A 26,974-nucleotide genomic window follows, 5' to 3' on the forward strand; every position below is an offset into this window, starting at 1 on the left:
CAACTGGCCCACCAATGCTCATGTCAAGCAGGAGATTGGAGAAATTCCACCCTATGTTCCTTCGGCCGTATTTAGACAGATGGATGGGGCAAAACATGAAATCAGTCCTCCTAGTAGATGGTAAGCAAGCAGCAGCAGCAGCAGCAACATTCACCAGAGGGGATGTGCTGGTCACAGCTACTTCCTGCAGTGAAGAAAAATGGAAAACAAAGTCTAAAAAAAATTTATAAAATTATAAAATGAGGACCAAAGTGGTCAAGAAGATATAAGACCATAAGATATAGGCCATTCGGTCCATCGAGTCCACTCTGCCATTCAATCATGGCTGATGAGCATTTCAACTCCACTTACCCGCATTCTCCCCGTAGCCCTTAATTCCTTGTGACATCAAGAATTTATCAATCTCTGCCTTGAAGACATTTAGCTTCCCAGCCTCCACTGCACTCTGCGGCAATGAATTCCACAGGCCCACCACGCTCTGGCTGAAGAAATGTCTCCGTGTTTCTGTTCTGAATTAACCCCCTCTAATTCTAAGGCTGTGTCCACGAGTCCTACTCTCTTCGCCTAACGGAAACAATTTCCTAGCATCCACCCTTACCTTGTAAGTTTCTATTAGATCTCCCCTTAATCTTATAAACTCCAATGAATACAATCCCAGGATCCTCAGCTGTTCCTTGTATGTTAGACCTACCATTCCAGGGATCATCCGTGTGAATCTCTGCTGGACACGTTCCAGTGCCAGTATGTCCTTCCTGAGGTGTGGGAACCAAAATTGGACACCGTACTCCAAATGGGGCCTAACCAGAGCTTTATGAAGTCTCAGTAGCACAACGGTGCTTTTATATTCCAACCCTCTTGAGCTAAATGACAACACTGCATTCGCTTTCTTAATCACGGACTCAACCTGAATGTTTACCTTTAGAGAATCCTCGACTAGCATTCCCAGATCCCTCTGTACTTTGGCTTTACGAATTTTCTCACCGTTTAGAAAGTAGTCCATGCTTGTATACTTTTTTCCAAAGTGCAAGACCTCGCATTTGCTCACATTGAATTCCATCAGCCATTTCCTGGACCACTCTCCCAAACTGTCTAGATCCTTCTGTAGCCTCCCCACTTCCTCAGTGCTACCTGCCTGTCCACCTAACTTCGTATCATCGGCAAACTTCGCTAGAATGCCCCCAGTCCCTTCATCCAGATCATTAATATATAACGTGAACAGCCGCGGCCCCAACACTGAACACTGCGGGACACCGCTTGTCACCAGCTGCCATTCTGAAAAATAACCTTTTATCCCAACTCTCTGCCTTCTGTCAGACAGCCAATCCTCAATCCATACCAGTAGCTCACCTCGAACACCATGGGTCCTCACCTTGCTCAGCAGCCTCCTGTTGACACCTTATCAAAGGCTTTTTGGAAGTCTAGATAGACCACATCCACTGGGTTTCCCTGGTCTAACCTACTTGTCACCTCTTCATAGAATTCCAACAGGTTTGTCAGGCATGACCTCCCCTTACTAAATCCATGTTGACTTGTTCTAATCTGACTCTGCTCTTCTAAGAATTTAGAAACCTCATCCTTAATGATGGATTCTAGAATTTTACCAACAACCAAGGTTAGGCTAATTGGCCTATATTTTTCCATCTTTTGTCTTGGTCCTTTCTTGAACAAGGGGGTTACAACAGCGATCTTCCAATCATCCGGGACTTTTCCTAACTCCAATGACTTTTGAAAGATCTCAACCAACGCCTCCGCTATTTCCTCAGCCACCTCCCTCAGAATACTAGGATGTGGCCCATCAGGGACAGGAGATTTATCAATTTTAAGACCTTTTAGCTTTTCTAGCACTTTCTCTTTTGTAATGGCAATCATACTCAACTCAGCCCCCTGACTCCCTTTAATTGTTGGGATATTACTCATGTCTTCCACTGTGAAGACTGATGCAAAGGACTTGTTAAGTTCTCCTGCTATTTCCTTATCTCCCATCACTAGGCTTCCAGCATCAGTTTGAAGTGGCCCAATGTCTACTTTTGCCTGTCGTTTGTTTCTTATGCATTGAAAGAAACTTTTATTATCATTTCTAATATTACTGACTAGCCTACCTTCATATTTGATCCTCTCCTTCCTTATTTCTGTCTTTGTTATCCTGTTTGTTTTTGTAGCCTTCCCAATCTTCTGATTTCCCAGTGCTCTTGGCCACTTTATAGGATCTCTCTTTTTCTTTAATACATTTCCTGACTTAATCCCTCCCTGGATAATCTTTCTTTTCTTGGGAATGAACCTCTGTACAGTGTCCTCAATTATACCCACAAACTCCTGCCATTTTTGCTCTACTGTCTTCCCCGCTAGGCTCTGCTTCCAGTCTATTTTCATGAGTTCCTCTCTCATGCCCTCATAATTACCTTTATTTAACTATAACACCATTACATCCGATTTTGCCTTCTCTCTTTCAAACTGCAGACTGAATTCTACCATATTATGATCGCTGCTTCCTAAGTGTTCCCTCTCTGATTCCTCCTGGTACAATGCTTAAAAAAAAAATTGTCTTGATGTTTTCCTATGAGTTCCAAATATTTCAATGTAGTGAAAACAAATAATTTAAATTCTACATTAAAAATAGATTTCAAAACAGTTTCTGAAATGACTATTCAAATTCATCTGTGACAATAAGAACGTTAAGTAGATAAGTTATGTTATTACTGACCTGGCTTAGGATGAGAAAGCCAGTCTATATGGAGCCCTCTATTCCTGGCTTGCTCTAATGTTAAATAATTTCTTTCCTGCAAACAATAAAATTCTGATCAATGAACAGACAAATTACCTGTGACACTCAAACACATCAAATTTCCTCATCAGCATAATTGCATATAATTGCCAACACTCATTGCAAACTTAAAATTTTGAGATTAGAGCAGAATAGGATATTTGATCCGTTAGCTCACTCTTTCATGAAACTGATTTCCTTAATATTGACTGAAACACAGCTCCTTAATATCACAAAACAAGGTTAAGCATGAATATTGATTTATTTGTCTGAACTAAATTCCAAATGATCTATCCTCACATCTCTTAACACCTCAACCCAGACCTATTCTCATTCACAGAAAACATCATTTTCTCCCTTTCCTCAGAGAAACATGGAATCATTATATCTCAGTATTTGATGTATAACTAGTGTATAAACTGACCATTAAAGAATCATAATAATCCTGTCGAATCTCTTCATATTCTTCAGTTACTTCCTCAAAGTAGTCATCCTTAAGGTAATCATCCAAAAGTTGAGCGCACTACAATTTACAAAACAAGGGAATATGTATGAGCCAAAAAAAGTTCAAAGAAGCATAAAAATAACTCCATGTGTAGTCACAGACATGATTTTAGCTGAAAAAGACATTGTAAAATGGTCTTTTCTAAGAAATATGCAAGTTTTGTATTACCAAATGATTATTAATAATATACTTTACAAGTAAACACTTTCAAAGCATGACAAATTCTTAGATATGTCTCACATTTAGAATGATTCACTGAAGCTGTTAGATATTTATGGGTCCTATCATTCCAAGCATTGATGTAGGGAATTGAAAAAGACATTGTTTGTGTAATGGTGAGTTTTGAGAAACAAGAATCAGAAACAGCAGTGGGAATAATACTTGGGAATAGTATGTTTAGAAATAGGACATTAAAGCAGCATGTTTGTGTGAAGCGAGTTTAAAGTTATCATAGTGGAAACTTCTCCAGCTGTTCTTCAAACCCAAACTCATTTCTCAAGGCAACTAGAAAAATCACAGGGACCACTGAAAGATTTGTATACTCAAGAAACCTAATAACTGAAACAGTTGTGTGGTACTCCGAGTGCCAATTCAAAGCAGCAATGGCTGGAGCGTGCGATACTTGAGCAGCAGGTCCGCCAACGCTGTTTTGAGTTGCCTCGGTTAGTTTACATCAACTTGACTACTACTGTAATTGTATATTAAGCCATCAGTCACACATAATAGAAATGATCTTGGTTTAAATGTTTGTAAATGTTTTTGATTTTTAGCTGCACAGGTGGTTAAGAACAAAGTACAATACAGAACAAAAATAGACACTTTGGCCCTCCAAGCCTGCCCAGACACATTTTGCCCTTCCATCCTAAAACTGTCTTCACTTACAGAATTTGTATCTTTCTATTCCCTTCCTATTCATGTATTCATCTAGGTACTTCCTGAAAGCTGCTACCGTGTCTGCTTCCACCATCTCCTCTGGCAACGCGTTCCAGGCACTCATCACCCTTTGTGTGAAAAACTTGCTTCGCACATTTTTTACACTCTTTCTCCCCCCTGCCACCCCTCATATTTTTAACCTCTGTCCCCTAGTAATTGACCACCCACCCTGGGCCTCATACTTTCCACTCTATCCATGCCATTCAAAATCTTATAAACATCCATCAGGTCACCCCTCAACCTCCTGCCTTCCAGTGAAAACGAACCCAGTCTATCCAATCTTTCTTCATCGTTAAAATCCCCACAAACTAGGTAACATCCTGATAAATCTATTTTGTACCCTCTCCAAAGCATGTACATCCTTCTGGTAGTGTGCTGACCAGAACTTAATGCAATATTCCAAATGTGGCCTAACTAAAATTCTATAAAGCTGCGGTGTAACTTGTCTATTCTTATACTCAATGCCCCTTCCAATGAAGGCAAGCCTTTTTTACTACCGTATCTCCTTGCGCTGCCACCTTCAGTGACCTGTGGACCTGTACACCCAGATTCCTTTGCACATCAAAACTCCTAATGGTTCCGTCATTCATTGTATAATTTCCACCTGTACTTCCAATATGCATTACCTCACATTTGTCTGGATTAAACTCCATCTGCCATTTTTCTGCCCATGCCTTCAACTGATCTATGTCGTGTTCTATCCCCTGACACTCTTCTTCACAATCCGCAACTTCACCAATCTTTATATCGTCAGCAAACTTACTGATTAAACAAGCTACGTTTTCCTCCAAATCATTTATGTAGATCACGAACAGCAGAGTTCCAGCACAAATCCCTGTAGAACAACATTAGTCACAACTGTCCATTCCAAAAAGCATCCTTCCACTGCTGCTTTCTGTCTCCAATGACTAAGCCAGTTCTACATCCATCTTGCTAGCTCATCCCAATACCATGTGACTTCACCTTTTGTATCAATCTGCCATGAGGGACCTTGTCAAAGGCTTTATGAAGTCCACGCAGACAACATCAACTGCTTTTCCTTCAATCATCTTCATCACCTCCTCAAAAACGTGATCAGGTTAGTGAGACATGATCTCCCCCGCATAAAACCATTCTATTGCTAATAAGTCCATTTGTTTCTAAATGTGTGTAGATCTTGTCCCTGAGAATCTTTTCCAATAAATTTCCCTACCACCCATGCAAGACTCACATGCCTGTAATTTCCAGGATTATCCCTGTTCCCCTTCTTAAGTAATAGGACAAATTTGGCTCTTCTCCAGTCCTCTGGAGCGTTACGTGTGCCAAACAGAACACAAAGATGTCCGTCAACGTTCCAGTAACTTGTTCTCTGGCCTCCCTCAATATTCTAGGATAGATCCCATCAGGGCCTGGGGACTTACCTACCTAAATACCTTTTAAGAAGCACAAGGTGAAGAATATTTGCTAAGTCCTTTAAATATAAAATGGGAAGTTACATAAAATAAACCAAAACAAATAACTTCAAAATAATAATTCCCAAATGATAAAGTAAATGTGAGAGCAATCTCATGAGAACACTTACCACAACAACACTTTTCGAAGCATCTAGGACATGAATAGCAGGTGCATTATACTTTGGTGCAATTTTGACAGCTGTGTGTGTTCTGGAATGATGAAAGACAACTCAGAACCAAATAGATGCAAGTTAGTTGAGATTTGCACTGGTTTAACTGTTCTGGGTGGAGTAGCTGAGCCACATCAACTAAAAAGGCACCTACACTGCATGAAGGTTTCAATTATTAGCTATAGTGGAAGCAAACAAAAATGGGTTAGGTCAAATAATCTTAGTAAGATTCTATACAGGAGTAGACCAAAGCAAACTAAATCTCACTAACATTACATGAAAGGAAATGAATATAAAATGAATATGAATTAAAAGCCAGAGATTTTAAGGGAGTACAGTAACTATCTGGATTGGCTGTCAGCATTTATTGTCTGCCTCTAGTTGCCCTTGAGACGCTCACCTCGTGGTGAGCTGCCTTCTTCAAATGCTGCAGTCCACATGCTGTAGGTAAACCCACAATGCCAACTGAGAGGAAATTCCAGGATTTTGCCCCTGTGACCCTGAAGGAATTGTGATATATTTCCAAGTCAGGACGTTTAGCAGCTTGGAGGGGAATTTTCAGATAGTGAAGTTCCCATGTATCTATTATCCTTGTCCTTCTAGATGGAAATGGCCATGGGATTGCAAGGTGCTGACAAAGGAGCTTTTATGAATTTATGATGTGCATCTTGCAGACTGTACACACTACTGCTACTGAGTGGCAGTTGTGGAGTGGATATTTGCAGACATGGTGCCAATCAAGTGGACTGTTTTGCCCTAGCTGGTGTCAAGTTGGGGCTATTCTTGTAAATGTGGATAGGCTTGGGGAGTCAGAAGGTAAAAACAAGGACTGCAGATGCTGAAAACCAGAGTCTAGATTAGAGTGGTGCTGGAAAAACACAGCAGGTCAGGTAGCATCCAAGGAGCAGGAAAATTGACATTTCAGGCAAAAGCCCTTCACCAGGAATAGAGGCAGGGTGCCTGCAGAGTGGAGGCAGTGTGGTTCAGCTTCTGTTCATTGGTAACCCCAGGATGTTGATAGCAGGGGATTCAGTGATATTAACACTGCTGAATGTCAAGTGACAATGGTTAGATTACCTCTTGTGGAGAAGGTATTTGCCTGGAACTTGTGTAGTGCAGATGCTGCTTTACACTTTTCAATCCAAGCCTGGATATTGTTCAGGTCTTGCTGCATTTGGAGGAGTCACAAATAGCGCTGTACATTGTTCGCTAATGATTACACACTCTGATCTTATGGTGGAGGGAAGGTCATTGAAACAGCAGCTGAGGATGTTTGGGTATTAATAGCACAGAGTATGGATGGTAAGAGCCATGATTAGTGAATTCAGTGAAGAAACAGGTGCTGGAACAAATTACTGCTGATGCCTGAATCTGTACTAAAAACAACAAATGCTGGAGATCACAGCGGGTCAGACAGCATTCATGGAGAGACAGCAAACTAATGTTTTGAGTCTAAATGACTCTTCATCAGAGTGGATGCCATTGTGTAACAACTTTCTAAAAGATTAGATAATGAATATCACTTTATGAAGCCTGCACAATATCCTAGCAGATTACAATATTTAACGAGGCATATGAAGGGATTATGCCTGAAACTTCGATTCTCCTGCTCTTCGGATGCTGCCTGACCTGCTGTGCTTTTCCAGCACCACACTCTCGACATAGATATGTTATGCTTTAACTTCATCATGTAAGCACATTGGCTCAGTGGTTAGCACTTCTACCTCACAGCGCCAGGGACCCAGGTTCGATTCCAACCTTGAGTGACTGTCTGTGTGGAGTTTGCATGTTCTCTCAGTGTCTGCGTGGATTTCCTCCGCATGCTGCAGTTTCCTCCCAGAGTCTAAAGATGTGCAGGTTAGGTGAATTGACCATTGTAAATTGTCCATAAGTGTTTAGGAATGTGTAGATTAGGTGCATTATAGTCAGGGGTAAATGTAGAGTAATAGGGTAGGGGAGTAGGTCTGGATGGGTCACTCTTCGGAGGGTCAGAGTGAACTTAGGCCAAATGGATTGTTTCCACACTGTAGGGATTCTCTTCAACTCTATTCATGTCCGTTCAGTATGTAACTAACCTTGAAAAGATATGACATGCTTGTACGATGGGGTCTTCAGCCAAGTCTTGCTGAGGCTAGTGTCTGTAGTAAACATTGTGTGTTTACTGGTGGATATTTTGCACAAGTTACAGTCATCATTAGTGTCATGGGAACTGTATCTAAAGGATGGTCATTTAATTAATTTATTAAATAAAGAGAATGAACCAAACATCTCTGTTTTCTGTTCTTCAACTTGTATTAGCGATGGAGGGCATATTATTATTTGATAGTATTTTGATTTCAGTGCAAAAGATATGACAACATGCTCTGAAGTAGTAGTAATGGAAACAATACAACTGACTAGAGGTGTTCATGAATTAAAGGCCATGGAAATTTAGCAATTGACACTTCTTACACAATACAGGCACTGTTTTTAGAAACATCAGGAGTCCACCACAGTTTAATAATGTGACCTGCTAAAAATTACTGGTCTTGGCTTGCAGATGATAAATGGTCAGTTGGTTGAGGTACTGAAGGAATTTCGCATCAAACAGCTTTGTTCTAGCAAGGATGTAACTGTGACGTTTCAGCAAAGACGGAGAAAGTTGGCTGAACAATAATAAAAAAAGGATGAATAGCTATTAAACAAACATCTAGCCACTGTAACTTCATTAACAGTTGCATTATATCAGGACAAGAGAGATAGAGTATGAAAGTATGCAAATCTTGCTACAATTCTACAGGTCATTAGCAAAGTCACATTTGGAGTACTATGTACAGTTTTGGTTTCTTTGCAAAGGGAGAAACATGCAATACAAGAGGCTCAGAGAAGATTCACAAGGCTGATTGTAAACCTCAATGTTTGAGGATGTAACTCTGAAGATGGACAAGGGAGATCCAATAGATGTCGTGTACCTGGACTTTCATAAAGCTTTTGATAAAATCCCACATAGGAGGTTAGTGAGCAAAATTAGGGTGCATGGTATGGGGGCAAAGTACTGACTTGGATTGAAAATTAGTTGGCTGATAGGAAACAGAGTAGTGATAAACCGCTCCATTTCGGAATGGCAGGCAGTGACCAGTGGGGTACTGCAGTACTGGAACCGCAGCTTTTTACAATATATGTTAAAGATACAGAAGATGGTATTAGCAATAACATTAGCAAATTTGCTGATGACACTAAGCTGGGTGGCAGGGTGAAATGTGATGAGGATATTAGGAGATTACAGCGTGACCTGGACAAGTCAGGTGAGTGGTCAGATGCATGTCAGATGCAGTTTAATGTGGATAAATATATGGCTATCCACTTTGGTGGCAAGAACAGGAAGGCACATTACTACCTAAATGGAATCAATTTAGGTAATGGGGCAGTACAGAGAGATCTGGGGGTTCTTGTACACCAGTCAATGAAGGTAAGCATGCAGGTATAGCAGGTAATGAAGAAGGCTAATAGCATGCTGGCCTTCATTACAAGAGGGATTGAGTATAGAAGCAAAGAGGTTCTTCTGCAGCTGGACAGGGCCCTGGTGAGACCACACCTGGAGTACTGTGTGCAGTTCTGGTCTCCAAATTTGAGGAAAGACATTCTGGCTATTGAGGGAGTGCAGCGTAGGTTCACGAGGTCAATTCCTGGAATGGTGGGATTACCTTACACTGAAAGACTGGAGCGACTGGGCTTGAGTTTAGAAGACAGAGAGGATCCGATTGAGACATAAGATTATGAAAGGATTGGACACTCTGGAGGCAGGAAACATGCTTTCACTGATGGGTGAGTGTCGAACCGGAGGACACAGCTTAAAAATACGGGGTAGACCATTTAGGACAGAGATAAGGAGAAACTTCTTCACCCAGAGAGTGGTGGCTGTGTGGAATGCTCTGCCCCAGAGGGCAGTGGAAGCCCAGTCTCTGGATTCATTTAAGAAAGAGTTGGATAGAGCTCTCAAGGATTGTGGAATCAAGGGTTATGGAGATAAGGCAGGAACAGAATACTGATTAAGGATGATCAGCCATGATCATGTTGAATGGTGGTGCAGGCTCAAAGGGCAGAATGGCCTACTCCTGCACCTATTGTCTATTGATTCCTAGCATAAACTAGGGGGTATCTAGCAGTCTCCCATTTAAGACTGAGATGACAATGAAGATCTTCTCTCATAGAATCATTAGCATTTGGATAACATTCTATTCTATCCAGTACTTACTTTGAGGTTGTTGCTCCACCAATCAATAAAGGTATTTTCATATTCAATCGTTCCATTTCCTTGGCAACATATATCATCTCATCCAAAGATGGTGTTATCAGACCAGATAGTCCAATAATATCTGTCATAAAATTAAAAAAAAAACATGTTACAAATTCACAATACTGATATTTCAACTAAATCAACACTTGCTCAGATATGATCTCCACTGGGGCTTAAACCTTTGGATTTGAACTTGAAATCTTAGATACAGAATTGTGCAAATCTATCAGGAAGAAACGAGGAATAGAAAGCTATTTAGAGAAAAGCATTTCTGAAGTTTTTTTAAAATGTATTTCCTAACAGCTGATTAAGAGGATTCTAGCACAGGTGAGGTTTGGAGGTAGATTGTGATCTGGGTGCACAGACAGTGAAATGGTGGAGGGAAAGTAATTTGCTTTCAAAAGCACCAGAACTCGAATCTTTTCTTTCATCATTGCTTAGTGACAAGTTTACTGATTTTTAGAGAACCAGAAGTGAGTCAGGGATAAAGACTAAACTTAAATTTATATATGTTTTCCTTGGAAAACAAAATCAGCTTCAATGCATACAGTTTCTTTCCCACAGCAATGATGCACACAAAATGCAAGAAGGAGAAAAAACAGCATAGAAAATAAAACCTACATGGATGTCAATGAAAGAGTTTAGCCACCAGCTTATTTAACGGGGTCAAAGAAAGTTATTTGTACCTGCTTTATTCTCAATAGCTGCTCGCAGTATCTTATCACATGGAGTCATCACTCCCAGATCAACCACTCTGAAACAATAATTACAAGAGTTGTAGAATCAAAGTTTGTTTTTGAAGAAACATGCAAGTATATATCCTCAGTCTGGTTATCCCAACAAGACACACTATTATGAACTATACACAGGCAGTTCTGCTATAACATATCTTTCGTTAACATGAATTGGCTGTAATGCGATTGGGTGAACAAGGAATGCTGTTTCTAAGAATGAACTTAAAGTGTGTGTTGGCAATAATGAGATTAGATCGTCAGCACTTTAAGTGTTGTTTGTGTTGTGTCATTTTTGTATGATGCGGGGTCGAACAGGAACTCAACTATTGAATTTCTGGAAGAAGTGCCTATAGTGAGTTTACAATTTACAGGTCACATCATTTTTTTGTGTGTATGAAACAATCTACATGATGTTCATTGAATTTGACACTGATACCAGACATTTAGATTTATTTAATATTGTCAGTTTTAACTAGGTACAGTGAAAAGTGAATGTTGGCCTTCTGGCAGGAATAACCATACTTAGGAAATTTGTAACTATAATCTCAGTTACAGGATTTTAATGTGCTGCATTAGATCACACTATAACAAATTCATCTTTCCTCAAACCAAAAACATCACAACAGATTTTGAAAAGTTGGTATTCTACACAAGTTGCTGCCATTTGCTTGACTGTTTTGTTAATTGGAAATACACTTTAAAGATTGAATCAGTTTCTAAAAGTTCTAAACAATCTATTTGTTTTCTAAATATTTGTTCAATTACCTTTTCCATGCTTCTACAAAATTATAAGTACTGAAAAGAGCTTTAAATTGAATTGTTGGATCGGAGGGAATAGGACTGGATTTTCAGCAGCATTTATAACTTCCAGTGCAAAATATCTGACCGAGCAATAATTATTCCAGTGACACTGCTACCTCAAATTTATAGTGTACAATGGTGCATTTCATTAGACAAATAACTTCTTCCCTCCCTCCAAATTCTTTTTTGTTTTACAATGTATTTTTAATAAAAAAATAGATTTTTAAATATTACAACAAATACAAAACAAAGCAATTCAAAACAGTACAAAACTAAATCCAAATAATAAAAAACATTCCCCAGCACAGCCTCCTATACGAATGTACAAACATATATAGAGAAGTATAAATTTTTTTAAAAACCTAAACTAGCTGTTTAACTAACTAAATAAATACCTAACAACAAGCAAATAAATAGTAATAACTCAGCCCAGCCAAACAAAATGCTCATACATTCACAGTTCCTCCTCCCTGGATATTGGATTCATGAAACACAATCATTACAGCTATATAAAAGCCCTTGTTAGTGTGGCAAATAAATCTGTGTCCAGGTATTTCAAAAAGGGTTGCCATGACTTGTAACAATTCTCAGTTTTGTGGTGTACCATATTTGTGAGAAAATCCAGGGGGATATGCTCCATAATAATCTTCCGCCAACCCGACAGGCCTGGGGGTTTTTCGGATATCCAACCTAGCAAGATATTCTTCCTTGCACAGAACGTAAGGATATTGAAAAGTTTTTCCTTATGCGAGTCTGCAGGAAATACAATGGGTAGGCCCAAAAGGAGCGAAATGGGGTCCTTCTCCAACCCTACACTTAAAATCCTCTCCATTGCACCCACCACAGCGCTCCAATATGTTTGAAGCCTGTCACAAGACCAAAGACAATGGGTAAGTGTGCCTGTGCAGACCTTGCACTTGGGACATGCGGAAGATACCCCTGGTTTAAATTTTGACAAACGGTCTGGGCTAAGTGGACCCTGTGGAGAATCTTCAACTGTAAAGCATGGGTCCTATTGCAAATTGATATCTTCCTTGCATTCTCTCAAATATCCTCCCATGCCTGTGATGAAACTTCAACATCCAGTTCTACTTTCCCACATCTTGCAGAGTCGATCAGACTCATCTGAGGTGGCATCTCCCAATTGGTGATATAAAGTACTGACAGAGAGTGTACTCTTAGCCCTTAGTACCCCTCTTTCTATGTTAGCTTTGTAGGGATCAGTCAAAAGTGTGGTCTTTTTTTGAATAAAATCCCTAACTTGAAAAAAAACGAAAGAGGTCTCTATTAGGCAACCTGTCACCAAGCCCATGCCCTCCCCCTCTCCCACTCCAGTAGAACCAACTGTTTGTTCTTTGCAGTTGGACATGATATTGTTCTGCCATTCTCACATTCTCTGAACTATCATATTTTCTCCCCCACTATTGTATAAATGCTAGCCCCTCAGCACTTCACATCAGCTCTGACGAAGAATCAATTAGATTCGAAACGTCAGCTTGCTTTCTCTCCATGGATGCTGTCTGACCTTTTTTGTTTTCAATATAAATTCAACATTTTTTAACCCAGTTCCCAAAATCCCAATCATATTCTTTTCCTATATTACACTTTGAAAAAAAAAATCCTCCAAGCAGCTTTCTTTAATTGACACAAAAGTATTGATTTATTATAAAACAAAGCTTAATTCAAGGTGCAAAAATTGTTACCTACACAGAAGGGGGAAAATGGATTTCACTCTGCAGTGATTCATTGGGGAAGAAAACACTTTTAGGTAATGTCTAGTTCTTGAAGAAAAAAAGTCAGTGTGGAATGTTCAGATGGCTGTTGCTCTGATGTTTTGGTACATATGAACAGTCACAAGCAGTTGTCTCTTGGGTCTTGCCAAATGCAGCTTGCTCAAAGAACAATCATGAAGTCTTCCAGACACTCTTCAGGCAATCAGGTTCCAGAAGGGACACACAAAGATATTTCAGAAAGGTAGTAAAGTAATTGTTGCAGATTTGTGGTGATTAGTTAAATCTTTCATTCAGAGGATATTATTGACACATCCTTTCTAAATCTGACAAGAAATTTCAGCAGTCAAAATAACAAAATCAGATGTTTTTTTTAAAAACCCTATCTAAAAGGTTTTTTTTAAAACTCACTAGATACAGACATTGTTGACTTGGCAGAATTTATGGCTCATCCTTAGCGCTGTCCTTAAGAAGGTAGTTGTGAGTACACTTTATATACTTTTGCAATCCATTTGGTGTAGGTACAACTCACAATGCCACAAGACAGGGAGTTCCAGGAGTGTGATTCAGTGATATTGAAGGAATGGCATTAAGTTTCCAAATCTGAATGTCACTGGTTTGGTGATGAGTTTCTAGGGTTGGAGGGGAGCTTACAGGTGATGGTGGTGTAGCTGCTGCCCTTATCCTTCTTAACTGTAGTGGATTTGGACGATGCTGCCTAAGAAGCCTTGGTGAATTTCTGCACTGCACCTTGAAGATGGTGCATGCTGCTGCTTAGCATTGGTGGTGGAAGGACTGAATGTTTGTGGATGTGGTGCCAATCAAATGGGTTTTGTCCTGAATTGTATCAACCTTCTTGAATGTTGTTCAAATTGCATTCATCCAGGCAGATGGAAAGTATTCCACCACACTCCTGATTTGTGTTTTGTAGATGTTAGAGCATAGAACATGACAGTGCAGTACAGGCCTGTCAGCCCTCTATGTTGGGCGAACCTGTGAAATCAATCTGAAGCCCATCTAAACTAAACTATTCCATTAGCATCCATATGTTTAACCAATAACCATTTAAATGACCTTAAAGTTGGCGAGTCTAAGACTGGTGCAGGCAGAGTGGTCCATGCACTTACTACTCTCAGAGTAAAGAAACTACCTCTGACCTCTGTCCTATATCTATCACCCCTCATTTTAAAGTTATGTCACCTTGTGTGAGCCATCTGAGGAAAAAGGCTCTCAATGTCCACGCTATATATCTCTATTATGTCACCTCTCAACCTTCTTCTTTCTAATGCCTCAAGTCCCTCAACCTTTTCTCAAAAGGCCTTCCGTCCATACCAGGCAACATTCTAGTAAATCTCCTCAGCACCCTTTCATTTGCTTCCACGTCACTCCTATAATGCAGCGACCATGTAGACAATACTCCAAATGTGGCAGCACCATTGGCCACATGACCTCATGGCTCCAAAACTCCCTCTACCAATAAAAGTTAACACACTGGATGCCTTAACAATCCTATCAACCCGGGTGTTAGCTTTCAGGGATCTATGCACATCGATACAGAGATCTCTCTGTTCTGGATGTAGGTTTGCTCACTGAGCTGGGAGGTTGATTTCCAGATGTTTTGTCACCCTACTAGGTAACATCTTCAGTGGGCCTCAGACGAAGCAGTGTACATGATTCCTTTCTATTTATATGTTTGGGTTGGTGATGTCATTTCCTATTCTTTTTCTCAGAGTGTAGTAGATGGGCTCTAACTCGATGTGTTGTTAAGTTGATAGAGTTCCGGTTGGAATGCCAGGATTCTAGGAATTCTCGTGTGTGTTTTTGTTTGGCTTGTCTCAAGATTGATGTGTTGCTGCTGTTTTAGTGTGGGCTACCATGTAGCTAACGAACTTGAAAGACCCTATACAGACAACAAGCGAAACTAATGTCATTTACAAAATACTGTGCAAGAACTGTAACAAACAGGCAGAAAACTAGCCACCAGGATACATGAACACCAACTAGCCACGAAACATGACTCTCTCTCACTAGTATCCTTACTTACAGATAAGGAAGGACACCACTTCAACTGGGACAACACATCAATCTCAACCTCTTGTATACTGGAGCTACAATTCAGGATCCCATCCCTCTGCTGAATTAATGTAAACCCTCCCAAAGAGCATTAGCAAATTTGCCCCCAGGATATTGGTATCCTCTGGTTTAGGTGTAGGCCATCCCATTTGTAGAAGTCTCACCTACCCCAGAATGAGCCCCAATTATCTAACTATCCAACTCCCTCCCTCCTGCACCATTCCTGTAGCCACGTGTTCAACTCCTTTCTCTCACTATTCCTCAAATTGTTAGCATATGGCATGGGTAACAAACCAGAGATAACAACTCTTTGTCCTAGCTCTAAGCTTCCACATCAGCTCCCTGAATTTCTACCTTAAATCCCCAACCCTTCTTCTACCTTTGTCTTTGGTGCCTAGGTAGACCACAACTTGGAGCTGCTTGCCCTCCCCCCTCAAGGACCTTGAAAACACGATCCAAGACATCACGAACCTTGGCACTTGGGAGGCTACACACCAACTGTGAGTCTCTCTTGTTCGCACAGAATTTCCTATCTGACCTTCTAACTATGGAGTGCCTAACAACTAATGTGCTGCTCTTCTTCCTTCCCTTCTGAGCAACAGGGACAGACTCTGTGCCAGAGACCTGTACCCCATTGGCTTACCCCTGGTAAGTTGTTCCCTCCAACAGTATCCAAAATGGTGTACTTGTTATTGAGGGGAATGGGCACAGTGGATCCCTGCACTGTCTGCTGGTTCCCTTTCCGTTCCCTGACAGTAATCCATCTACCTTTATCCTGTACCTGAGGTGTTACTACCTCCCTGTAACTGCTCCCAAATACCTCCTGTGCCTCCCAAATGATCCGAAGTTCATCTGCTCCAGTTTCCTAACGTGGTTTCCAAGGAGCTGGAGTGGGGTGCACTTCCTGAAGATGAAGTCACATTCTACAGGAGGGGAGAAAGTGAGGACTGCAGATGCTGGAGATCAGAACTGAAGATGTGTTGCTGGAAAAGCGCAGCAGGTCAGGCAGCATCCAAGGAGCAGGAGGATCGACGTTTCGGGTATGAGCCCTTCTTCAGGAAGAAGGGCTTATGCCCGAAATGTCGATTCTCCTGCTCCTTGGATGCTGCCTGACCTGTTGCGCTTTTCCAGCAAGACATTTTCAGTTCCACAGGAGGGGGCCAAAGGGCCTGTTTCCATACTATAGGGAATCTAGCCAAAGGGCCTGTTTCCATACTATAGGGAATCTAATCTATCTAAACTGCCCTAATCTCCATTCCCAGAGAGTGACAGACAGAGTGACAGAGAAAAAGAGAGAGAGAGAGAGAGAGAGAGAGAGAGAGAGAGAGAAAGAAAGAGAGAGACAGAGAGAGAGAGAGAGAGAGACAGAGAGACAGAGAGGGAGAGACAGAGAGAGAGAGAAAGCTAGTAACTTATCAATCTGGCGCAAATAATCTTTTTTTGGTTAGAGGTGGAGGATGCGTGGGAGACACTGCCCGAGTATTGTTTTGGGTAAAACAACCGCCCAAATATATTACCTTACTTACCCAACTGTCCTGTGTCTGCTCCTGCTCAGTGCACTCCACCTATACACGAGGTAAGCTTTTAAACAATTAATTTACCTACCCAGCAGCCCTCTGTTCCTCATTCCCACTATAAAATGGAGGTCCCTGATATTTGAGGCAAGCTTTTAAACGATTAATTTACCTTGCCGGCAACGCTATATTGGACAGGCTTTGGGGATTCAAGAGGTGAGTTACCTGCTGCAAGATCCCTAGCCTCTGACTTGCTCTTGTAACCACAATACTTACATGACTAGTCCAGTTCAGTTCGGTTTCTGATCAATGGTATCCACCCCCGTATGTTGATATGGGTAGTTCAGTGATGGTGATACCATTGAATGACAAGATGATTGGATTCTTATTCAAAATGGTCTTTGCCTGGCACTTGTGTGGCACTAATGTTATTTGGCACTCGTCAGCCCAAGTCTAGATATCGTCCAGATCATATTGCTTTTGGGCATGGATTGTTTTATCTGCTGATGAATTGCGAATGATGCTGAACATTGTTCGCTGATGACTGCACATCACTGGTTCTGCCTTATGATGGAGGGAAAGTCATTGAGGAAGCAGTGAAGGACGGTTGGATCAAGGACACTACTCTTAATTTGAAAAGAATTACAATTCTGGAAGAATGAGAAACAGAACTAACAAGTGGAAGAAGACAAGATATGACGTTGTAAGTTTACCTGAAGTTGTTGCAAGCCAATACCACACCAACAATGTTCTTGCCAATGTCATGAACATCTCCCTTCACAGTGGCTAACACAACAGTGCCTTGATATGGGCTCTGAAAAATAATACAACTGTTGATTGTAAACATTTAGAAAACTGAATTGTTACGATAGCTTGACTTGTTTTACAAAACTGTAATCAGATTGAAATTACAGCAAAGAACAGGTTATTCAGACTAAATAGGCTGTCAGAGCATTTCTGCTCCACTCAAAGCACCACAACCATATTTTAACTCAACCTCTATCCCTTTCTCCCTCCTGTATTTATCTGGTTTCCCCGGAGTACATGAAAATTGGATGCAGTCAGTTCAGTGGTTTTTGCTTCTCGATTCCAACATTGAGATGATCCAACATTGGCTAGCCATGCCCTTTGTGTTCAATTATTTTTCTCTGAAAGTTTTCACTGGTTTGTAGGAAGTACAGAGCAACTGATTCACTTGGATAATGTCCCTAACTTATCAATTCAGAAGTCACAGCTTATAGCAACTGAAGGAAAAAGGTAACAGCATGGAAACAAGCCTTTCGGCCCAACTAGTCCACACCGATCCTCCGAAGAGTAACCCACCCCGACTGATTTCCCTCTGACTAATGCATCTAACACTATGGGCGATTTAGCATGGCCAATTCACATGACCTGCTCATCTTTGGCCTGTGGAAGGAAACTGGAGCACCCAGAGGAAACCCACGCAGACACAGGGAGAATGTGCAAACTCCACACAGACAGTTAGCCGAGCCTGGAACCGAACCTGGGACCTTGGTACTGAGAGGCAGCAGTGCTAACCACTGAGCCACCATGCCACCCCAACTGAGTTTTTTTAAACCTCAGAACAGGCAGCTTCCACTGGCGAGGCACACTCTTGAATCTTTTCTTCTGTGTATCAGTGTCTCTAGAACATGTTTCCAATTCCAACTGCTCAGTTAATCTGAGAACCAATCAATCAATCAGTTTCACTTGCAAATAACACCGCAGCTCCTGATCATCTACATTTTGCAGGAACCAAAGCACTATTTTTAAAAGCAACTCTTTCTCCTTGTGGTCCATAGTTTTTAAAGATACAACAATAAAATGACACAGTTCTTACAGTAAAGAAGTTGTCCCTGAGTTCCTCGTCAGATTTCGTTGTAATTGTTATATTTTCAAGAAACTGCTCAAATTTTTCCCCATTCTTGTGGATTCCTCTAGTACTTTTCTCATCAGGTTTTATTTTCTGCTTCTTTAACTGATCCAATTTCTCCCTCGGAGCATTAATTACTCTCTAATTTAAATTGGGAATGTATCAACCCAATACGAGGAATAGTTAATTCAACCCTAAGTTAAAGATTAAAGCCAAATGATTTATTAATCCAAACTGCGTTCACTATGCTTTGGCCTCACAAACATGGGTATGTCATAAATAGCAGTGTCTCTAGTCTAAACAAAATACAAAAAGAAAATCTTGAATGTGTAATTCTTAAGGCAGGAAATATCCTACCTCAGTCACACATAGAAATGATGAAAAGAATAATCAAATCAATTTTACATAACAGCTTTTCAAATCTCTAAAACATCACAAAGTCCTTCAAATAAAAATAAATAAGAACAACAAAATAATTAATTGTAAATGTTACATCTATAGTGATTAGAAAGAAAGAAACGAGTGATTGGAAAATTGGGATTTACTACTTGTTAGGATGGTGGAAACCATTAAACACAGAAACTTTCAAAAAGACAATTGAATAAATAGACTGAAAAAAAACTGAAGGGCTGTAAAGAAAGAGCTGGAGAGTGAAACTAACTTGAATATTCATCAATATAGAGGGTACAAACTTGATGGACCAAATGACTTCCTTTTGAGCTGCAATATTCTGCCTCATTAAATCCACAACTGCCTTCTCTATCCCACGGTATCAGTATTCGTGGCTGTGAGCACATTACCAGCATATGTCATAAGCAGAGAAAGGTGGTAGAACTCACTGGATTTCAAAGTTAAGCAACACCTAAAAAAAGGTGTAAGTCAACAGTGCTAGAAATACTTACTAGGTCAGATAACATCTGTGGAGAGAGTAACAGAGTTAATGGGTATGACCCCTGATTGCAGAAGGGGACTCCATGCCCAATGCTAATTCGCAACCTTCTCTCCAGATGACCGCTAACCGGCCACCTGACACTGCATTTACCAAGATGGCATGGGCATGAGCAAGTGGACCACTCACTGATCAGCGTCTCTCACCCTACAAAATCATTAAATCCAAGTCAATAATTTAGGTAATAGCTACAGTTTTTATTTCAAGTTTCCAGCACCTGCAATATTTTGCTTTGAAAATACTCAAAGAAAATAAAATCAGTACCAAATTTAGATGCAAGATGTTTAAAACCAGGCCTTCTAATAAAATAATAAAAGGAGGCCATATAAGCCTGCAATCCCAGTTCTATATACAACAACTTACCATTTCTTCTGAATGACCTGACTGGGCCAGTCTTTCCTCTCTCTCCTTCTCCATGAAGGGGATAAGGTAATTCACAGCTTTTTTCATTACACGAGCAGATTTAACAACCTGATGATGAGATAAAATAAATCAGCTTTACAAAAAATTGAAAAATGTTTGAAAATGCCTCAAATTGGACACCTCAAAATCATTAAATCATGCCCAGGTGAAAGGTCTTCAGAATTGTAACAAAGGCTCAGCTTGCAAAAAAATTCAGTTGGGCTTTGAAATTTACCATCTCCTGCTCAAGAATTTTTCTCTTTAATAAAAAGGGACTATTCAGACACATGTTTAAAATTAAAAATAAAAATGAAAATTCTCCTCCAGACAGGGCAGGAAGCAGGGTTATTGAATAAGGCACAGGTAAATTGGCTTCCTTGTTGTCTGGAGTCTAAGGGTAGGCAAGTAGAATAGAGGCCAAAATCAGATTGGACATTACTTTATCCTAATTCATATGTTTGTATTTGCAAAACTAATTGCATCTAAATAAACTCAGAATTAACTGATCAAAATTCACATATCTGTAAGATATTTTTGATAATTCTGTCATCTCTGTGCCTAAAACCAGAGGTTTCTACTGATTCCTTTGGTATTGCCATCCTTTGGTACTTCTCTGTAATTCTTCACTGGATAATTATTGTAAATAAGCTTGATATCGACTGATCTGTCCAAGAATGACTCATTGAATAGTGAATAGATTAAAATGTTGGTTGAGTGCCTTCCCCAATTCAGGAATGCTGAGGCAAAGCATAATATTCCTTTCTGCATCCCAGGACTGAATAAAGGTCAAGGTTAATGAACATGGTGGGACTAGGCCAGGTTCATGAACACTGCAGGGACTGGTAGTCTAAAGTGTAGTTATTTTAATGCAAGACAAGACAAGTTTAGAGTCTTGCATTAAAATGGGACTATGGTGTGGCTACCATTATAGAAACGTGGTTGAGAGAACAGTAGGACTGTCAGCTTGAGGTTTAGATGTTACTGGTCAGACAGAGAAGGATGGAAAACTGGTTGGTGAGTTGTACTGCTGATTAAGGAGAATGTTACAGTTGTACTTAGAGAGGACATCTTAGAGGGCTCATCCAGCAAAGCCATATGGATAAAGGGATGAGAAAGGTGCACCACTACAATGGGGTTATACAATAGGCCTCCCATTAGCTAGCAGGATACGGAGGAACAGATAAGGAAGCAAATCATGGTAAAATGGAAAAATAATAGGGTAGCTTTGTGGGTGATCTTAACTGCCCCAATTTTGATTAGGACTCTATTAGTGCCAGGGGTTTAGCTGGAACAAAGGATGTACATAGTCCAAAGGGTTATGAAAGGGGCTGTATTATAAAATGAGCCAGACCAGATAATCCAAGTTTCAGTGGGGGAGCATTTTGGGAAGAGTGATCATAATTCTGTAAGTTTCAGAATAGTTACGGATAAGACTGATATTCAGGTGAAAATGCTAAATTGGGGAAGACGAATTACAACAGTATTAGGCAGGAACTGATGATATTGCATTGGTGTGGCGATTTGAGGGTAAATTCACACACGACGTGTGGGAGTTTCTTAAAGACCAGTTGATTCGAGTTCAGGACCAGTATGTTCCTGTGAGGATAAAAAAGATAAAGATGGCAAGATTTGGGAATGTTGGATGACTAGAGATGTTGAAAGTTTAGACAAAAAGAGAAAGGAAGCAGATGTAAGGTTTAAGAAACTGAAATCAAACAATGCCCTTGAGGAGTATAAAGGAAGCAGAAAAAAATTAAACAAGAAATTAGGAGGACTAGGAGAGGCCATGAAATGTTCAATTTAAGTAAGGCTATGGAGAATTCCAAGTCATTTTATACATACGTTAGGAGCAAGAGGATAGCTATGGAAAGGGAGGGCCACTTAAGGACAAAAGGACAGAATTAATGCATGGAGCCAGAGCAAGTATGAGTATATATGAGTACTTTGCACTGGTATTCACCAAGGAGAACGACATACATGATAGTTAGATTGGGAGGGATATGTTGATAATATTAAGAAGGAGATGGAGTTGGGTGTCTTGAAAAAAAAACATTAAGGTAGCTAAATTGCCAGAATCTGATGGGATCTATCCTAAGATACTGAAGGCAGCAAGGGGAGAGATTGCTGGGACAGAGGTCTTTGTATCCTCTTTAGCCACAGGTAAGTTCTCAGAAGACTGGAGAATAGCCAATGTCATTTCTTTATTTAAGGGCAACAGGGATAAACCAGGAAATTATAGGCTGGCAAGCCTAACTTCAGTAGTGGGGGAGTTATTGGAAAAGATTTCTAGGGAACAGGATTTACTTGCATTTGGAGAATAATGGACTTATTAAGGATAGTCAGCAAGGCTGGGGAGGTAGTGTCTCAAAAACATGTAATAAATTTTTGCGTAATTTACAAATGTGATAGATGAGAGTAGGTTAGAGGATGTTGTCTACATAGACTTCACTAAAGCATTTATTATTATTCCTCATTCATGGAATGTGGGCATTGCTGGCTGGCCATCATTTATAGCCCCTCCCTAGTTGCCCTTGAGAAGGTGGTGGTGAGATTCCTTCTTGAGCTGTTGCAACCTGCACCTACTGTGGATTAACCCACAATGCTCTTTGGTGGGGAATTCCAGGATTTTCACCCAGCAATAGTGAGGAAACGGTGATATATTTCCAAGTGAGGATGGTGAGTAGCTTGGGAGGAGAACTTGCAGGTGGTAGTGTTCCTACATATCTGCTGTCCTTGTCCTTCACAATGGAAGTGATCGTGGGTTTGGAAGGTGTTGGCTGAGGATCTTTGGTAAATTTCTGCAGTGCATCTTGTAGATAGTATACACTGCTGCTACTGAGGGTCATTGGTGGAAGGAATAGATGGTTGTGGATGTGGCGCCAACCAAGGTCCTTCATGATCCAGAAGAATGAATCACATGGAATCCATGGTAAGCTGGCATAGTGGATACAGAATCAGCTTGGTCATAGAAGACAGAGGGTAGTTGAGGAGGACTGGACATCTATGATCAGTTGTGTTCTGCAAGGATCAGTACCGGGGCTTCTGTTGTTTGCAATCTGAATGAAAATGTAGGTGGTATGACCTGTAATTTTTCAAATGACATGAAAGTTGATGGGATAGAAAGGAATGTTATGAAAGGATAGAGCTCAGTTGGAAAGGTGGGCGGAGAAGTGACAGCTGGAGTTTAATCCACACAAGTGTGAGGTGGTGCATTTTGGTAAGTCAAATGCATGAGGAAAGTATACAGTAAATAGCTGGACCCTTAGAAGCACTGATATAAATGGGTATCCTGGGGTCCTGTCCATTGCTTTCTGAAAGTTGCAACACAAATGGATAAGGTAGTAAAGAAAGTATACGGCATGCTTGTATTCATCAATTGGGCATTTGAGTATAAAAGTTGGTAAGTCATGTTGCAATTGTATAAAGCTTCATTTGGACCAAATTTGGAGCATTATATGCAGTTCTGCTTGTCACCCTCTAGGAAACATATGGAGGCTTTGGAGAGGGTGCAAAAGAAAAAGGCTTACTCGGATGTTGCTTGGATTGGATTATATTAGCCATTAAGAGTGGACAAACTTGGAGTATTTTCGATACAGTGTGGGAGGTCGATGGGCAACCTACAGAAGTATGCAAAATTTTCAGAGGCATAGAGAGGGTGGATAGTCAGAGACGAGGGGCAACAAGTCTGAGGTAAGAAGAGGAAAGTTTAAAGCAGATGTGCGAGCAAAACTTGTTTTTTTAAACACAGAGGGCGGTAGGTATCTGGAATACACTGCCGGGGGGGATGGTAGAAGCAGATCAATTATCCAAGTTTAAGATGCAATTAGACAGACACATGAATATGCAAGGAATAGAAAGATACAGACCACATGCAGGAAGGTGAAATTAGTTCATGATTGACATCATGGTTGGCACGGACATGTGGGCTGGAGGGCCTGTTCCTGTGCTGTACCGTTCTATGTTAAAGTTAAAGTTGCAGTAATCCTGGTGAATTATATAGCTGTTTTCTCAGTGAGAGAAGACTGGTGGTGGTTAACCTGGGGATTAGCACACCTAAGGCATGGGAAGAAGTTGAGAAGCAGAGTCAATCAGGGGAACCTCAGGTGAAGCAGGAATTGAACCCATGCTGCTGGCATCACTCCATGTCGCAAAACAGCTGCCCGATTAAGCTACTGACCCTCAAAAGATTCAGTATAAAATAGAAGTAAAATCAAATGGCAATGCAAGTACACCTTAACCTTTACATAACGAACTAGCTTATTCCAGTCTTACCTGTGGAAGAAACATTTTTCCTGTTCCAAATAACTCTCCCACAACTTTCATTCCATTCATTAGAGGGCCTTCGATTATATGTAAAGGCCTGGGGTATTTCTCTTGATTGGCCCTTGCTTCTGCTGTATCTTCTACTACATATTTTTCTACACCCTGAAGAACAATAACAGAAGTTGAACTAATGCAGCAAAGAAACACAGGAAAGACGCAATAAGCAAAAATCTTGGGGGTTGGGGAGGGGAGGGATAGCGGTTTGAAGGGAAATTGAGAGGGGGAAGAGAGAAAAAAATTCAAAACAGAAAAGAAGTTTACATAGCAAATCTTATTCACACTGGAAATCTCAATCACTTCCACTTCAGATGTGCCACTCTCAATCCCAGACATATTCAAGCATTTACCTTTATCAGAGCATAGACAAGCCGTTCCTCAACAGAACCGTTCCTCCATTCATCAGTATGCACAGTTTTCTTCCCAGCAGTGGTATGATTCTGAAAGCAACAGTGACCCAGTAAATCAGTATACTTTATAGCGACTTTTCATGATTTAAGATTGCTGCTTACATTTAACAGAGTAAACTTAAATGTACTTACTACAGGAGCCAGGACATAATTTACTTTGTTCAGAAAGACTAAAAATGTCCTGGATGAAATTTCTCAAGGGCAAAAGTAGTAAAACACAACACTGGTCAGCAATAATGATATAAATTTGTATCAATGGTAGAACAAGTTTAAAAAGTAGCATTGTTCCTACTGAAACCCTCTAAATAGATTTTTGTTCTCCAAATTTTAATATGCATTTTGACTTGCCACATATAATCTTCGAATATTATTTCATGAACGCAGGCACTGCCTTCAATATTTTTGCCCATTTACAACCATAAGTACTGACCATTAACTGTTCTATTATCATGCAGATGCTTGTGATAGAGCATTTGAACCCATAGCTCACTGAATATGTCAGTATTGTGAGATGTTCTTGAAGAATTTTAAAATTTGTTATTGGTATCATAATTACTATTTAAAACATTTTTAAAATAAAAACTGGAAATCTTTGGGATCAGGCAAATTCACAATGACACGTTTGCCAATGAAACATTGGAATCAAATAAATTCTCCATGATAAGTTCCTTATTTTGATGCCTGAACAATTCTGTTCTGCAAAATTCCAGAATAGTTTTGATTGAGCATCCAAACTTCATCTTTGTTTGAGCTTGGAGACAGGGGAAAGTGAATCCAATGGGGCTAGGATTTTTATTTTCACACATTACTACAAGTAACCTAATTCACCTATTAGCTCTACTCTTGATGACCTACAATATCTCCTGGTTTCACAATAGGTTGTAGTGGTGTTGGTGGTGATCTTTCAGAAATCACTGGAGGGTCCCAGAGAACTGGAAAATGTCTCCTGTATCACCCCTCTTTAGGGTGGGAGAAGACCATAGGCCAGTTAACCTGTCCTTGGTTGTTGGTGAGATTTTGGAGTCCATTATTAAGGATGAGATTGTGGAGTACTTGGGAGTGTGTGATGTAATACAGCTGAGTCATCAAGACTTTTTCAGAGGGTTGGGAGTTGATTATGCCTGACAAATCTATTAGAATTCTTTGAGGAAGTAATGAGCAAGTTAGACAAAGGAGAGCCAGTGGACATAATCTATTTGAATTTCCAGAAGGTCTTTGACAATGTCCTGCATGATAAAGAGTCCATGGTGTTAGGGGCAAGATATAGGCATAGATAGAGGATTAGCTGACTGGCAGAAAGCAAAGAGTAGGGATACATGGGTCTTTTTCAGGATGATAACCAGTGACTAGTGGAGTACTGCAGGGTTCTGAGACCACAAATATTCATTTTATATATTAACTATGTGGACAAAGAAACTGAGGGCATTGTTGCTTCGTTTGCAGCTGACACAAAGATAGGCAGAGGAACAGTCGTGTTGAGGAAGTGGGGAGGCTGCCGAAAGACATGGTCAAGCTAGGAGAGTTGGTAGATAAGCTGGAGGCTGGAAGAACACGGCAAACCAGGCAGCATCATGAGGTGGAGAAATCAATGTTTGATTGTCAAATGTTGACTTCACCTCCTAATTCTGCCTGGCTTGCTGTGTTCTTCCAGCCTCCAGCTTGTCTACCTAGTAATCCAGGATCTGCAGTATTTTTTGTCTAAATTAGGAGAGTTGGCAAAGAAATGGCAGATGGAATACAATGTGGGAAAGTGTGAGATTATGCACTTTGGTAGGAAAAATAGATGCACAGATTATTTTCTAAACAGGGCAAGTCTTTGGAAATCTGAAACACAAAGAGACTTGGAAGTCACATGCAATGTTAGCATTCATTTCAAGATAGCTAAAATACAAGAGCAGAGATGTACTGCTGAGGTTGCATAAGGCTCTGATCAGATCACATCTGAAATATTATGAACTGGTTTTGGGTCCCTTATAAAAGGATATATGTGCGGGTGTGGAAGAGGGTCCAAGGGAGGTTTACAAGAATGATCCCAAGGATGAAGGGCTTGGAGTATGAAGAGTGGTTGAAGACTTTGGGTCTGTAATTGA

The 26,974-nt window shown here is 40.4% G+C and overlaps 1 protein-coding gene across 2 annotated transcripts in view; it reads right to left on the reverse strand.

Annotated features, from left to right (window-relative positions):
* mtr (5-methyltetrahydrofolate-homocysteine methyltransferase) overlaps window positions 1–26,974 on the reverse strand; it is a 74,451-nt gene that overhangs the window by 11,111 nt on the left and 36,366 nt on the right. For both annotated transcript variants that reach the window (XM_060830847.1, XM_060830846.1), the window contains 9 exons: window positions 24,825–24,914; window positions 24,427–24,579; window positions 20,116–20,223; window positions 17,644–17,744; window positions 10,765–10,832; window positions 10,037–10,157; window positions 5,761–5,842; window positions 3,186–3,284; window positions 2,702–2,777 (listed from right to left, as the gene is read on the reverse strand). In XM_060830847.1, coding sequence (XP_060686830.1) covers window positions 2,702–2,777; window positions 3,186–3,284; window positions 5,761–5,842; window positions 10,037–10,157; window positions 10,765–10,832; window positions 17,644–17,744; window positions 20,116–20,223; window positions 24,427–24,579; window positions 24,825–24,914 — 898 coding nt within the window. The remainder of the gene's footprint in view (window positions 1–2,701; window positions 2,778–3,185; window positions 3,285–5,760; window positions 5,843–10,036; window positions 10,158–10,764; window positions 10,833–17,643; window positions 17,745–20,115; window positions 20,224–24,426; window positions 24,580–24,824; window positions 24,915–26,974) is intronic.

This window comes from Hemiscyllium ocellatum, chromosome 10 (genome assembly GCF_020745735.1).
Source record: "Hemiscyllium ocellatum isolate sHemOce1 chromosome 10, sHemOce1.pat.X.cur, whole genome shotgun sequence".
NCBI lineage: Eukaryota > Metazoa > Chordata > Chondrichthyes > Orectolobiformes > Hemiscylliidae > Hemiscyllium > Hemiscyllium ocellatum.